The sequence below is a fragment of the Scardinius erythrophthalmus genome (genome assembly GCF_964197995.2).
Source record: "Scardinius erythrophthalmus genome assembly, chromosome: 4".
NCBI lineage: Eukaryota > Metazoa > Chordata > Actinopteri > Cypriniformes > Leuciscidae > Scardinius > Scardinius erythrophthalmus.
The window spans coordinates 12,893,028-12,909,860 of NC_138224.1; the positions used below are offsets into that span (position 1 = coordinate 12,893,028).

The following is a 16,833-nucleotide window of genomic DNA, read 5'->3' on the forward strand; positions in this document are numbered from 1 at the left end:
CTGAAATATTCAAAATCACTGTAATGCTTGTGATTGCCATCAATCAAAGGTTGCTACAGATCTTACACAATTTTATCACTCTAAAAATCTTGCTAAAAGCCATTTATTATGAACATATACTGTAAGCACACATTTTCATGACTGGAAAACAGAAAAGCAAACACGGACGCCTCTTCACCTGCTCATTATCTTAGTGACACAGTAATGCTGAAAGCTACAGATGCAAAGCAGTGTGAGTCATATAGTACCAGCATGCACCGCGACAGTCTCCTAACACACAGGGGTGGTAGATCATCTGATACTCTGAGAAGTCCGAATCGTTCTAGCGAATCGGTTCGTTCGCATAATTCACTTTGGTGAACCGGTTCAAAAGCTGATTCACTGATTTGTTTCAATCATCGCTCAAGTAAAATATTTCGTGTTTATATTTCCGGTGTGTAGTTATGTGTTGTTTATGATTAGTGATCGATAGGATGTAAATTCAGCAATGAAAATTCTGTCATTTATTCACCCCTGTTATTTCAAACCTGCATAATTGTTTCCTCACACACATAATCATAACATAATAGCAAAATATTTTTCAGCAACACGGTATACAAAACTTCAATTAATAACATGTGATTCAAAAACACAATATACATCACGGATCGTTTTAAAATATATAGAATATTACAGGGATAAGAAAATCCCCATTCATTTACGCTATTCATTGGATCTTTTTGAGAACATTTCCTTCGGTGTTAAATACAATAACAAAAAAAGGTTTAGGCCTACATGTTTTAACAGTATGACACATCAAGTAAATGACCGAATTTTCACATTTAGAGAATCGGTTCAGTTGAATCGTAATACAGAACCGTCTGAAAAGAACGATTGACTCGCGAATCGAACAGCACCACTGGAGGCGTAACCGAGCAGAACCTGAGCTTAAATCCGCACCCTGCTTTACATTAGCGCATTCATTGAATCTTCCCCGTCTCAGAGCAACAACAGCGAGCATTTACAGCAATGGCAAAGTACATCCATGTCCCAGAAGGCGCACCGGCGGTTCCTAAATTAGACGTGACGGTAGATGAGCACGATTACAGAGCCGGAGCGCTGAAACTCATCAAGACGCTCAGACCCCACTGGAAACCTTCTGAGGTCAAAATGAAGGTAATTCTCATGTCTTATCTCGTCGCTTACAATTCGGCTGGTCGCACGCCGACCCTAACTGGAGCGGAGAGTCGGCATGTGCTGACTGCAACTCTTTTAACGTCTTATATAATGCAAAAAGCGAAGTTAAGCGTGCTGCGCCTTGAAATCGTGAGCTGCGTCACCAGATACTAGACCCCGTCGCACCATGGCGCTAAGCAGAGACACAGCAGCCAATGCGAGCTGTCAAAGCGCTTATGTTGGAACTTGGAACACTCATTCATTAAAATATATTTCTCTTGCATGCTACAAGTATTTATTGCATCATTGCAATTATTACAGCAACAGCAATAAATATAAAGCAAAATGCAAACGGAGGAAGGTGGGTGGTGGATCCTTGGAATTTGTGCATTGTATTTTTTGTTGTTATTACTTCTTCCTTTAAACTACTTAGTATCTATTTTATGTTATTACTTATTAAAAATTTAGAAAAAGTATTACAATAGTGGTTAGTATATTTTTCATTTAGCTACTCTTAGCTAATTGTTCATTACTAGTAGCTTATACTTATTCCAATGGAAGCTTTGTTTCCCAAATTATTTGTTTCCCAAAAATATAAAAAATTACGACTTTTTAATCTTACAAATCTGACTATTTTTTTTATCTCTTTAAATCTCACAATTGTGACTTTTTCCTCAGAACTGCGAAATATAGAAACCTATTTGCGAGTTATAAAGTCAGAATTGCAAGATATAAATTCGCAATAGAAATAAAATCTCGCAATTCAGAAAAAGTCGGAATTGCGGGACAAAAACTTGCAATTCCAAGAAAAAAAGTCAGAATTGCGAGATATAAACTCGCAATTCTGACTTTTTCCTCACAATTGCGAGTAAATATCTTGCCATTCTGACAAGTAGTTGACTTGTTTTCTCAGAATTGTGAGATATGAACTCGCAATTATGACCTCATAACTCGCAATTGTGAGTTTATATATCTCACAGAAAAAAGTCGGAATTGCGGGATATGATCCTGCAATTGCGAGAAATAAAGTCAGAATTGCAAATTTATTTATATCTCGTATAAAATAATAATTGAATAATTGAATTGAATTCTGAGATATCTCAGAACTACGAGTCTATATTTCGTAATTCAGACTTTATAACTCGCAATTGCGAGTTTGTCTCACAATTCTGAGAAAAAGAGTCAGAATTGCATGGTAAAAAGTTTTTAATATTTAAAAAATATTCTTTTTTTGTTATTAGTGTATTACAATAGTTGCTGGTATACCTATTCTAGTTTTACTAATTATTCTAAGTATGTGTAGGTACTTAATTCTATCCCAATAGTTACTAGTGTTTAATTCCAACTTTGCTAGTACTGTTTAGGTACTAGAACCAAGTACTGAGTTATAATAATATTAACAACACATCAGGTTAGGATTAGGGTTAGTTGCATGTAATTATGCACAATTTATAGTAATTACAATAGTAGCTAGGCTACTTGTAACAAGGGCACTGTAAAATAAAGTGTTACCGACATAAAAAAAAAAAACTTTTGAATGACCATTTGTTAAAAATTATAGAACGTAGTAATGCTAGGTAATGTTCTTAATGAAAGTTATTATAAAGTGATATTTGTTTAACTTCCGTTCGATGAGAATCTGGGTGGGTTTTAAATGACATATGTATGAAGTATGAGGAAGATATTTTCCAAATGTTCTTCCTGCAGCAGTGCATTATGGTCATACAGCATTCCTCATTTCTAAAATGAGTTGAAGTCAATATTTGTGTGGGACATTCAAGTAAAGACATTTGTTTGCTATCCAGTGAAGTTACTGTACGACTATTAGGTGTATGCTTACAGCTGACACAAAAAAGATGGCTGTGACATTACACTGCTCTGTACACCCCACTGCATTCATACATGATTGATTAACCTGAGTTGGGTGGAATCAAGAGTACAGCAAAGGAGTTTTCCAAGAACAAATACATTTCATATGACTTCTCATTCTCCTAGAAGTTTTCGGTCTTTCCAGAAAAGCAACATGTCACAGAGTTTCTTGGAAGCTTTAAGTCAGTCAGTTCCACTAATTACAGAACCTGTATGTATTGACTGTTGATCACGGCAATAACCATGTTTATTATGATGGTTCAGGTTTCCGTCACCTTGGTGTTGTTGAGTACTGTGAAAGAAATCTTTTCTTTAGCCGTGCACCAGGGGAGACACGTTGAATCAAGTTTTTCAAGTGCTTAGTAATGGCATTGGATCGAACGTCCTCTGCATTTCGGATTGAGATCGAGTCGTGTGGAAATTTCCAGAATATAGGCCTAATTGGTGCTTTAATGGTCATACAGTGATTTTGCCAGAGTAATTCTGGTTTTTGAAGAGCATCCAAACAACATTGGACCCCATTGATCTTCACTGTATGAAAACAACTCTAAGATATTCTTCAAAATATATTAATTCAAAAACTATACAGGTTTTTGAGCGACATCTGTCCCTTTTAGTTACAAATAAACCCCAAATGAACTCACTTCCACATTATAGTGTAAACCCGCACGTCCTAAGGCTCCATCCCAATGAAAAGTCAGCACAGTCTGTAATAATATTCTTGTAAGCTGAACATTTTATAGCCTGAGGTGTCGAACAGTTGTTTCCTTGTATAAACGGGGTTGGTAGGGGTGTGTCACGTCGCTCGCATGTGGGAGGGAAACTAGATATGTATTGGGTTGTTTTCATCAACTTTGAAACAAAATTGAGAGCTCAGCACATGCCAGGCTCTGACCCTGGCAGAAATCAAATTCCTGACGTTCCGCCCACTGCCAGTCAATCCCAGATAGTACAGATGATTGTGGCCTGGAATGCTCGGTGTCCCAAACACGCTCCATTAGTAGACAATGCAAATTTGTTCAGCTCGGTCTCACTGAATGCACCAGCTTTTGTGCCGGTTTTGATCCTAAATAAGTGGCGAAAAAAACCTAAAAGGAACTCGAGGCATGTGATACCGATGCCAACAAAGAGTCTTTTAATGAGCATCATAACGAAAGGTTAACCTCAAACCATCTGAGCGAGCTGAAAAAGATGACCTCTTTACTTTTTTCTTCCTCTTTCTGCAGTTTTTCACCGACGGCATCACAAACAAGCTGATTGGCTGTTACGTCGGCGGGTCCATGCAGGAAGTGGTCCTGGTGCGGGTCTACGGGAACAAGACGGAACTGTTTGTGGACCGTGAAAACGAAGTGAAGAGCTTCCGTGTCCTGCAGGCACACCGGTGCGCTCCACGTCTCTACTGCACCTTCAACAATGGCCTGTGCTATGAGTTTCTGGAGGGTGTGGCCCTGGAGCCCGAGCACATCCGAAGCTCCGCCGTCTTCAGGTTAGAAACTGTATGTTCAAGTGAGCTAATTGATTCAGGACGGCGTGACTGAGATGGAGATACCGGCGTTGACCTCCAACTAGACAGACAACTTGTCTCAAAACCCCAAACCTTACCCAGTAATCCTTTAAGACATGAATGACGCACTGCACACTGACCCAGGCCTCCTGCCAATACGTTTCGGGTCTCAGACAGCTGTGAGAGAACAAGGCTACTGTGTTAGCAGGGTGATGACGTGATACAATGCTGGCGGTTAAACTATTTTAAATGCACTGTATACAAAAGTTTGGGGTTAGTAAAAAATGAATACTTTTATTCAGCATTAAATTGATCATGAGAGGCATTTATAACATTACAAAACATTTCTATTTCAAATAAATGTTCTTTAGCACAACTGTTTTCAACATTAATAATAATAATAAAAGGTTTCTTAAGGATCAAATCAGCATATTAGAATAATTTCTGAAGGATCTTCTGAAGACTGGCTACTAAAAATTAAGATTTGCCATCAGAGGAATAAATGACATTTAAAATCTATTAAAATAGAAAACTGTTGTTTTTAAATCGTAATAATATTTTACAATATTCCTGTTTTCACTGTATTTTTGACCCAATAAATGCAGCCTTGGCGGTTGAGCATAAGAGACAAAATCAAAATCGTACCGACCCCAAACTTTTGAACGGTTTGTAAGTATATTACACACTGTAGGGTTCAAAAATGAAAATTGAATCTGAACCTGAAAATAATCCGATTTTATTTGTTTACAGGAACATTGCAAGGCAGATGGCAAAATATCATGCCATACATGCCCACAACGGCTGGGTGCCCCAGTCAGACCTCTGGCTGAGAATGAGCAAGTACTTTTCTCTCGTTCCTACACACTTTGAGGACCCTGAGATGGACCAGAGGTGAGCTTTATTGAAATTATGCTTTGACGTTTTTCAGCGAATCAGAACATGTAGAATAACAGCTTTAGGCTTGTGTGACACCCTGAAACTGTCAATACTGTCAACTTCACTTGCGATGACGAACCGAAAATACATAAAGAAAATATGCTTTGCTTATTACACTGTGGTTTGAAAGTCCTCCCAATGCCACATGACATGACTAATCCTGGCACAGATATGTTTGCACAGGAGCAAGTTCAGAAAAACACGCATTAAAAAAATACAAATTAATTTAGCAGAAATAATCTTTAATAATAATAATAATAATATTTAAAAATAACTCTTAAAGAGAGCTTCTGAATGTGCTTTAAATAAGACGACTAAAAGACAAGGCAAGATAATAAAGAAAGAAAAAGGAATCAATTATAAAACTTATCAAAAAAGAGAAATTGAAAAGTCAAGGAGGCTGTTCTGAAATTCACTGCCTCTCTAATGTCGGAAATGCCCATAAAATGTCTATTGATCAATTTTTGCTGATACAACTAAATTTGAAGGAAATATGAGTGGTGCTTGTACGTGCAAAACTAGGACATGGAGGTTTTTTTTTTTTTTTTACCACATTGTTATGCATGTTGCTAGAGTGTTTGTCCAAGTCAAGTTTGAGCAAAAGAAATAGTTCAGGTAGGCTTGAATTTAGTGTAGGATTAAAAACGGATTGTATTCATGCCTTAGAGGCGCAATCCGTTATTGTGCAACAACCCGTGCCAACAGAATACATGCCTGTCTCTGTGGTTACTTTACTATTTATAGACAATCATATTTTTTTTACGTAGTCTGGCATCAGAGCCGGAAATGATGGTCTTTATCTGACTAAGTAAGGCAGGTGTGGGTACAATGTGCCTTAATTGAATCACGCTGGAACACAAAAGCTTGTTTGTGTTTTCTGAATGCATGTATGTGTCATTTGTCCCCAGGCTGAACAGTGAGGTGCCCAGCTCCGCGTGTCTTAGAGACGAGATGATCTGGCTTCAGCAGAACCTTTCTAAACTGGGTTCCCCAGTCGTTCTCTGTCACAACGATCTGCTCTGTAAGAACATCATCTACAACCAAAAGGAAGGTGAGTCCTACAAACCCCAACAGCTTCCTTGAGCCACAGCGTTTGTTTCCCCAACCCCCCTGCCTAAGGTAGGCTTCAATTCAGTGTTTTCACCTCTGAAATATAGCGTGGATGACCTTTCCTAAAGGATGGTCATATTACATTCTCATCCAATTTCATCAAGGGATCAGGAGAATCCACTGGTTTCCATAAAATGTGTTTTCTGTTTTGAAAATCAAAAGCAAAAGTGTGTTTTTGTTTGCTTTGGGGAATGTTGCTGTGATGCTGTTTACTCTCTTCATGATGTAGAGACTGGCGACTGTCTGCGCTACCTGAGCCACAGGATGGAGAGTGAGAGAGTGTGACTCCGGTCATTCCTGTTATGCAGAACGGTTTCAGTCCTTTCATTTTCATTTGAAATAAGGAAGTATTTCAATAAAATACTGTACCAGACTTTCATAAATATGCTGTGGTCAGGCGTAGGCACTTCAGCTTTATTTATACAATGGCAAGAAAAAAAAAACAGGAAGGAAAATAAAAGCTAAAATAATATGTTTTTAAATGTTAGTTATTTGAAACATAAATTAGGTAAGGAAAATTGCCATCGGTATTATTAACAGTTTTATTCATATATTTTTGATATATTTGATGATTTGAGTGGATGTTGACATTTTTGTCAAGCTCTCAGGTGTTAAAACTAAAAAAAATAATAATAATTAACTGTAAATAATAATGTGTATAATTATTATATACATAAATAAAAAAAATTGAAAATAATTAAAACGATTACATTATTAATGTAAATTAATAAATGTGACTTCCACCATAATGTGGGCTTTATATTACATAAGGACATCTATGATTGGGAAAAATAAAATCATCAGCATAACAGGAATGACCCCACATGGAAGAATATGAGTATGAGAAAATGGCTGCTCTGCCACAGTAGTCTGAGAGCATGTAGTTCCTGTCTCTCACCTTTTTTTTTTTTTTTTCTTTTTTTTTTTTTTTGAGGCTTTCAAACCGATTATCACCAGCATGTATTAGTTGCCCTAAAGGTATCAGTTGCCCCTAAAAACTGTTCTTGTAGCAGTAAATAATTCACAACAGACGATTAGAGATTGGGTCATGGAAATCTGCTTCGAGAACAGGGCTTGGAGGCAACTACGACCTTGGGCACTTGTTTGTATTTGAATTTTGAGAGAGGAAGGAGGCTCTGTTTTCAGAAAAAAGCCAAGCCACTTCCTCCAACTCGCTTTTAACACAAACTGAGGGGTGGGAGGAAGTTTTCACAGTAAAATGTTTAAGTTTTTGACAACCCTGTACACTCAGCCCCCTTCACGCCGAGACCTATAGAAGGCAAGATTCGGGAGCGTTACGCAACAGTCTGAGTGAGAGCATACTTGTTTTTGTTTTTCATGTCTTTCGTTGACACTCGGGGAGTCAAATAAGTTTGATAGTCCCACAGGCTCGACCTGCACGAGAAGCCATCGTGGCATTTGCATAGAGCCAGTAACTTGGGGGCCTCATTGGATGGCTAATCGACCAATGGGGATGCTGTGTGGTGGGGGTGTGCGTTTATGAGATGAGCCGTGTTTGTTCTTAAAGGGGGAGGTGCCCAATGGCCTCTCTGCAGTGAAGCTGTGTGTGTTCTGTGACAGATGTGAGTTTGCCCAAATCTCTTCATCTGCTGCACAGGGCTATAGCCACTGACTGGAGGTGTTCAGTGTGTCCCGCTAGGACGCCACCGGGTCCGGTAACCACCTCACGTGTCTCTTTCTGTAGACCAACACTTCTGTCCAATGTCAATCAAACTTTTTTTTTTACACACCATAAGCTCTAGAGCACTGGCCATATGCAAGGCAATAAAGGCCATAAACACACATTAGGTGCACTAATGTTACATGTAACTTATCAGGCAGTGTTACGAATAATACATTACACATATGTAGACCGAGAGGAGTAAGGCTTTGTATTCTGAAGTCAACACTGTTCACATCACCTGACCAATCAAATCATTGCTTGCTAGACCACTGCTATACAGACTATGTGCCACTAGATGGCGACGTTGCCCATTTTCTCTCCTTTACCTCCTCTGTTCTTCCAGCCCTGGGCTTACAGCACAGCCGTCTTCTTCTATGCATTTTCCAAAGCTGTAAACCTTTCTTTAACCTGAGCGGTTTATCCATTCTTTGCCTTTCTTCATTTTTATTTCACTCTTTTTCCTTTCACTGTTTTACAGTGTTGAGCAGAAGACTGTTTGCGCAAGGCGCACTTTCTTTTGCCAGCCAAGAGATTTCCTGTAAACGGTCAAAAACTTGCAACGACTTTGCCAACTTTTGAATTGTGTTTGTTTTCATTTGAAAATACCCTAAAATTAATAATTCTGATTCTGATAATACACATTTTCCTTCAAAAAACGAAACAAAACCAAAACTGATTGCAAGTTTTTCACTTTTCCTCTCAGCAGGCTCATGTAAATGAGTGATTCATCAATTAGATACACTTCATTTTTAATTAATAACATGTTATTTTAGTTTTAAAAGATGGATTATAATTTTTATATTATTATTATTATAAAAGCTTTAAAAATTGTATTGTAATTTTGAAATCCCCCCCTACACCTAAACTTTTTAATTTCACCCCCATTATAAATTAAGAAAAGTGTTCAAATCAGGGACATTTTTATTTATGTGGAAATGAGACTTGACAGGGTAGCATGGTTTATACTGGTATAATGAACATTGGTAGAACGTTGCATTGTGATCTGAGAGAGAGTAGCTATTTTTGGCATAATTTCCAAAATGATCAGTATTTGAGAATTTTAATTCAGAAACTATATATATATATACACATGTTTTTGCCCAAAACTTGAAAAAACAATACCATCTCACGCACAAAATCAAAATCATCCAATAGATCAGTTCATTCTGACTGGATGTGAAAAAATTAAATTATATATTTGCGTGTCCCTAATTGAAGAATCACCTAATATAGCATGTTGTTTTTTCCACATGCATGCTCTGAGTGCATGAAATCTGTCCCCATGTCTATTTCTCTTTCTATCATTTGTTTATTCTTTGTTGTCTTGCACCAGAATGCAAATCCTTACTCCTTTTCCCAGATGTGATTTGATCAGTCATGTAAATAGCAGAAAATGTCCATTTAGTGTTGGTTTGCTAATACAGGCAATAGATTGTTACAGTAAAAAAAAAGAACAAGGGTTAAGAAGGCAATGCCCATGAGCTTTTCTAAACAAATTCCTTTTTGTTTCCCCTCCTGCAGGAAATGTCAAATTCATTGACTACGAATATGCTGGGTACAATTACCAAGCCTATGACATTGGGAATCACTTCAATGAATTTGCAGGTATGACCCGAAAATGAAGCTATTCTAACCTGCTTAACCAGGATTGAAAGATTTCTAATTTGAATGGTTGTGGGTGTGGCCTTTTTGTGATTGACAGGTCTGAATGAGGTGGACTACACCCATTATCCTGGGCGAGAGCTCCAGTTGCAGTGGCTCCGGTCCTATCTGGAGGCCTACAAAGAGTACAAATCACAGGGCACACAGGTCTCCAACACTGAAGTGGAGTTGCTGTACGTGCAAGTCAACCGCTTCGCCTTGGTGAGTTGAAACTGGATTTATCCGCCACTGTCTGGAATCATGACGCATTTTGATCCATCTGCACCCTGCCAAACTAAACATCACGCTTTTGTTTTTTCAATAATTAATTAATTAATTACTTTCTTTAATGCATTTTACAAAGCAAACTGGAACACCGTGAGCAGTTTAAGTATTTAGCAGGTAGATGGTCTGCATTAGAGTGACGCTTGAAATGTAGACCGAGGTATGAATAGTGATCTAAAGGAGTCAGGGAAGGAGCCTTGACATCCTGCACACCTTTAAAGAGATTCGCAGGCATCTAATGAGAGGACGTGTGTGTGTGTGTGTGTGCGCGCAGGTCATTCTTTGACGATTGAGTCACACACCTGCTCTTTAGTCCTTGCTTGATGATGATATTTACTTCAGAGAGGAAAACTAATTGAATATCCAGTTTACTCTCGCAGTTCAGTCTTTTTGTGATCAATAGACGTGTTAAAAGCAGGCAGACACGTTTTAATTTCCAGTTTGTCGGGAGGGGCGAAAAAGCTTTCAAAGAAAAAATGTATCCTCTGGCTCTCAGATATGGCAAACAAAACTGAAGGAGGCACCGTTTTCTCTCCCTGTCCCTGAGAGGGACCTTGAGAGACGCTAAAACAAATGCAAGAGGAATGCCACAGCGTGAGGCTTGATGAACGGATGTGCGTGTTTTGTTGCCTTCATTTTGGATTCCTTTTTTCCTGAAAGCACAGAGAAAACCAAAGCGATGCCCGAGAATATTATATTAATCAGAATATGGCCATTTTCTGATTCTGTAGGTGTAATGTAAGCTGCCATAAACAGATTTAGCCATAATTACTGAATAAGACAGCTGGATTATACATTTTGGTTGATCTTCTTAGTAAGAGTTGTGTAAAGATGCTGAAAAGAAAATAAAGATGGTGTGTAAAAAAGCTGATAAAGCCTATTTTAAATAGCTACAAAGAGGACATCAATAGAAAATTTACAGAAATTGTTCACACAATAATTTATATGATTTATACACACTACCATTCAATAGTTTGGGGTCAGTATGTTGTTGTTTTTTTAATTGAAAGAAATTAATATTTTTATTCAGCAAGGATGCGTTAAATTGATCAAAAAATGAGAGGAAAGACATTTACACTGTTACAAAAAAATCGTATAAATACTTTCTATTCATCAAAGTATCCTGACAAAATAAAAATATATTACGGTTTCCACAAAAATATTAAGCACCACAACTGTTTTCAACATTGATAATGATAATAAATGTTTCTTGAGCATCAAATCAGCATATTAGAATGATTTGACACTGAAGCATGTGACATCAATGACACGTGACAATGACAATGATGCTGAAAATTCAGCTTTGCCATCACAGGAATAAATGACACTTTATAATATATTCAAACAGAAAACAATTATTTTAAATTTTAATAATAGATCACAATATTACTGTTTACACTGCATTTTTGATCAAATAAATACAGCCTTGGTGAGCATAAGGGACAAAAAAAAAAAAAAAACTTCCTGACCTTAACCTTTTGAACAGTAGTGTTTTTCTTGAAACTCTGCTTTAGTGTGGCACCTTGATGTTTACAAACCCATCTTCACATGCTTCGGCCAGGAGACATGGAGTTTTATAAAAGACGGTCTGAATATGCTCAGAGATAGTGTTTGAGGGGGTTCAGGACCCTTGAATCTGGCAGAGACAAACATTTATTCTGTGCAGTTGAGTGAAAAACAGGATAAAGACTTTATTATAGACCAGCAAACCCGTGATCTTTACTCACATGATGGCAGGAGTGATTCAGTCTCATCAGAGGGGCTATTATATATATGCCACATTTTATAAGCTTTTACTTTGCTGTCAGTGATCCAGAATCAACAGAAATAACTTCCATGCAGTTATCTTTTTCCTTTTTTAATGGATCCACTAAAAGGAAGCAGTCTTTGCTCAGAAAGGCGTGGGTCAAATGTTTCCAAGCAACAATACAACATACAATCTGTCACAGTTAACTCCAGTGTCAGGGTGAATCCAACAAAGCCTGTCTAGAAGATTTCCTAGTCTTATTTTATCCCGAAATCAAAATAAAATGTTAAGAATTTTTTAATAAATAAATATGAATAGATTTATTAAATGAAGCCTGTTTTAGTAATAACAGTTAAGTGCCCACCTCGTCATCTTAATGCAAAAAAATATCAAATTATATATATATATCACAGGTGTGGTTCTAAATAGTTTCATATGTAATATATAAATCAGTGATCATTTACATACACTGTTTAAAATAGTGTTATATTTATATTCTATATTTATTAAAACTTTGAAATAAATTTTATTTTTATATGATCAGGTTTTTTTTACTTACATTTTTTCCCCAGTAATTTTTAAGTTAGTTTCCAAGTTGCAAAGTTTTTCATCTAATACTGAAGCATTGTTTCAATTACCGAAAAATATTTTTTTTAAACTTTTTTAGTTTTAGTTGACAACACTGATATGAATATGAATATTATTTTATGAATTAACCCAATATTATTTTTTATTTTTATATTTATACCCTGAGTTCTTCCTTTGTGAAAAAAGTAAATACAAAGTTAAGGTTACACTCTATTTTAAGGTGTCCATGTTACAGTGTAAGTATACATTTAAGTACTTAGTGATAATTAACTTCATGTACTTACTATAGGACTAGGGTTAGGATTGGGGTTTGATTAAGGGTTAGTTGCGTGTAATTATGCATAATTTATAGTTATTACTACATGTAACATAATGACACTGTAAAATAAAGTGTTACCAAAGTTAAAGCTATCCTCATTTTTCCTCCTGGTATTTGGTTTTGGTTCTCCCCAGGCATCTCATTTCTTCTGGGGACTGTGGGCATTAATCCAGGCTCAGTACTCCACCATTGACTTTGACTTCTTGGGGTAAGTTTTATCTTCTCAACAACAATGTCCATATTATTGAGTTTTGAACAATGCATTTTCACTCTTGACCACCATATTTTCTTCTGCAGATACGCAGTTCTTCGTTTCAGCCAGTACTTCAAGATGAAGCCAGAGGTGACGTCACTGAACCTTCCAGAATAATCTCTCAGGTCATGTGTTGCGCTACTCTAGAGAAGGGCTCCCCCTGGTGGACACTAGAACTAGCTGGAGGCCTCTTCAGTTCGTAGACTGAACACTGCACTTTCTTGTCTGAACACATCATTTTAGATAAGCCCCAAAATCATTTCCGTACTCAAAGTTGGTTTAGTGTTATAGAAAACCAAGCACCTTAGTCGTCCTCCTCCTCGTCGTCCTCCTCCTCCTCGCTTTTATGTGGCGATCGAGAGAGAGGGTCACCCCAGTGCCCTAGTTCATGATATTGCCAATTGAGGAAGCAAACAACTGACAAAAAGATGGCTTACTACGGAGCCTTGACTTTCCAATGTATGTGAAGAGTGAGCCTTGGAGAATCCCAAATAAAGAAAAGCTCCCCAGATACCGATCCTCCAAGGACAGGGAACCTCAGACAACAACAATTATTATCAGAAGACAGAGAGGAGGGCCACCGGGTCTGTTTTTAGCAACTAACTATCATCCTAAAGGTCATTCCTGCTTGTTTACACAACTTTTAAGGGGAGAAATCTGCGTACTGTAAGATAATATTGGGCTTACTGTATTGATAGTCACTGATTCTGTCTAAACGGCGCACTTCTGGCCCGCCTGTTCCTACGAGGGTTGTTCCTGGCACAGCTGTGGTAAAAGATGTGTGATTCAGGGACCAATAGAAGCTTGGTTGTTTGTTTCTGGCAGACGATTCCTCCCTCATCATGTCACTGTGAACCACTGTATAACGCATTCATAATTGTTTTCTCAGCGTGGTGCTTGGAGAAGGTAGACGCACAGTAGCCGTGGCTACAATGAGCCGGTAGCTAATCTGAAGCCCACACCAAAGTGCTGATATTTCTTGCTTGTACATTATGCACATGTCTATTTTTCCACATTAGAAATAACATGGTAATATTTACAGTTCGAACGGTGGATTTTGTACTTATTTAAATGCCGCTGGTAAAGAGATTGCTCGTGAGCCGTGTGCTTTTGTTTCTTTTTTTCTTGGAGGTATCGGTGAATTCTTTGTAATGGATGTCATTTTTGGAAGCCTTAACGACGGCATCGCGTGCTAGACGCACTAAAGCTTTTTGTATTCATACTCCCCGTCCGCATGACAGGCCTTTTTGCACAAAATCGACTGCTTTGAGAACAAGTCCCCACTTTATCTTGCGATGGGCCACTCTTTCTGCTTAAGAAATGGTTTTAACTGCACATGTTGGGAGTAGAGATTTTGGTAACACTTTATTTTACAGGGACCCTGTTACACATGTTACTAAATTGAACTGCTATAGTAAATAGTGTTTATATGGATCCGCAAGTCTCTCCACACAGTAATGAAATTTACTCCGAACCAAAGTCAGAAATTAATTTGGACTTGACAAGTTAAAATGTGGTGGAAAACAACATCCTTGTGTTAAATTATTATTTTTTTATATAGTATATAAATATTTTTTTATCTGTTACATGCACCACTACTGTTCAAAAGTTTGGGGTCAGTAAGATTTACTTTTATTCAGTTATTTTTTTGCTATCCTGAAAAATAACCGATTATGGTTTCCACAAAAATATTAAGCATAAGCATAATTGTCTTCAACATTGACAACTGAAGTAATGGTTGCATTACAGGAATTACATTTAAGATATATATTAAACATCTCTTTTAAGTTTGTACTGTATTTTTGATCAAATAAATGCGGCCTTGATGAGACTTTTAGAGAGCTTAGAAAAAGCTATTGAACAGTAGTGTAATATTTGTTTTCATAATATTCTATTCTTTGCTGATTTAGTTGTGTTCAGACCCTTTCAATGAAGTTATTTGAAGTAAAATGGATGTAAAAAGCCATCATAAAAATCATTTCCAGTTAGTTTCTGACGCTGCTCCTGAGCAATGTAATATAAAGTGTGACCAAGATTTTTCTAGTGCAAACTTCAGCTCTGAGACTTGCCTTCGCACCGCCTGGCTACCCTCATTTACCTCACTTTCCTATGTCAGTTTGCCTATAATTACAAACAACCATATTCAATTGTGTAAATACTAGAAACTGTGAACTTCGGGTTGTTTTAATGTATTTTGAAGTATGCTTCTTTTCCTATGCCAGTTCTTTTGTAACTGTCAAGCTTGCACCTTGATGATGTTTCTGAACTGTCAAGGACCACACAGAATGCTACGTTTTTCTTTTCTTTTCTTTTCTTTTAATAGTAATACACCCAGAAAAGTTCACTATAATATTGGGAAATATATAATAATCTACAATGATTAACTGATTTCTTTGCACTCTTTAGCATTTGTATAAAACCGGAAGTGATGTGGTGATGTCAACTTTAATCCAATGAAGTGCTTCTGGTGAACATATAATGTATAGAACTGCCTCATGCAAGCATCTGTTGGCGGTTTTTTTTTGTTAGTGTAGGTGTGTATGTACAACTGTAATTAAACTGTAAAAGAAAATCTTTGCTTATTATTAAACAATGTCGATTGTCCAAAACTAAACAGAGATATTCTTTTATCTAAACAGATGTACTGTTAAGTAGATTTAATAATAATCTGGGGATGAAATCCTAAAGTGTTGCATTGTAGATTCTGTTTCAAATCACTTGAATGGAAATAAAATTCTACAAGTTTATTTGCCCCGTTTCATGTATTGACTTGTCATTCTGCTTAAAAGTAAAAGATTGCGCCATGAAGAATATTTGATGTAATTCACAGTTATTTGGAATGGTGTGCGCACAGAGAGCTCAGTGTGTTTATGTAGAGAGCGAATCAAAACTGCAATAGATTGAGCCACGTTTTGTTCACAGAAGAGGTTCTCGGCAGGCCCGAGTGTTTCAGAAAGAAATAATTATAACAGCGCTCCAGTTCAGACTGTAATTGAATTAGTTCCAGTCCCTCCAGCGACTTCCACCAAGAGCTCTGCATTAATTACCAAATTCAATATCTGTATTCACGCCTCAACTTATTTCCATTTTACAAAGGTCATATTTTAAACACTCGTCTGAAATAATTACAAGTGCAAAACATATCGATGTTTCGTTCAATTCTTGTGCCTCATTTAGGCTACGTATAATATAACCCTAAAAGTTTGTTTCCTGCAGCCTTCTCAAAGTTCTCTGCGCTCTTATTAAAAGCAAGATGCATCGAACAAAAAGCCCGTGCGCAATGCACTCATCTATTCATGCGTCCTTCTTTTTTTCCACAACAGGTGGTAGACATGGACTAAATGACTGAAAAAGCTTAAAAGCACCTGTAAGCAGACAAAGCTCTCATTCACAGCATCTCTTTTAACACACGGCAGGAGGGTGTAATAAAGCAATACACAGTTATGGAAGTGTGTCTCATAGAGACAAGGTCATGATAATACGGTTTGAGGAATAAAGATGTAAAAGCCGCTGGGTTTGTGAGCCACAAACAATGTGCAGCGGGTCAGGGCGTTCATTCATCTTGATTAGATGTGCCAACCTAATTACAAGCGGAGGAAACAGTAATTAGCACAAGTCTCACCTCGTTAATCACAAAAGACTTCTTCAGTCTATTTTTATCTGATTAATGGCTCTTTAAACATGGGGGGATATTTATATTTGGGGTAATTGTACTCGGCTTGCTCGATCTAGTTTTATTTCA

General features: G+C 37.3%; 1 protein-coding gene across 1 annotated transcript; it reads left to right on the forward strand.

The window, feature by feature from the left end:
- The first annotated feature begins 875 nt into the window (after positions 1 to 875).
- etnk1 (ethanolamine kinase 1) lies at positions 876 to 15,838 on the forward strand. The gene is made up of 8 exons (XM_081364035.1): positions 876 to 1,155; positions 4,251 to 4,510; positions 5,279 to 5,419; positions 6,373 to 6,515; positions 9,780 to 9,863; positions 9,961 to 10,121; positions 12,973 to 13,046; positions 13,136 to 15,838. The coding sequence occupies exons 1-8, from the start codon at positions 1,009 to 1,011 to the stop codon at positions 13,206 to 13,208; spliced, it is 1,083 nt and encodes a 360-aa protein (XP_081220161.1). The 5' UTR covers positions 876 to 1,008; the 3' UTR covers positions 13,209 to 15,838.
- The last annotated feature ends 995 nt before the right edge of the window (positions 15,839 to 16,833 follow it).

Excerpts from the sequence above, each read along its gene's own strand:
- etnk1 (XM_081364035.1), top strand. The coding sequence starts at position 1,009 with ATGGCAAAGTACATCCATGTCCCAGAAGGCGCACCGGCGGTTCCTAAA. Across the intron at positions 1,156-4,250 it reads CTTCTGAGGTCAAAATGAAG|TTTTTCACCGACGGCATCAC; the intron begins GTAATTCTCATG and ends CTCTTTCTGCAG. Across the intron at positions 5,420-6,372 it reads GACCCTGAGATGGACCAGAG|GCTGAACAGTGAGGTGCCCA; the intron begins GTGAGCTTTATT and ends ATTTGTCCCCAG.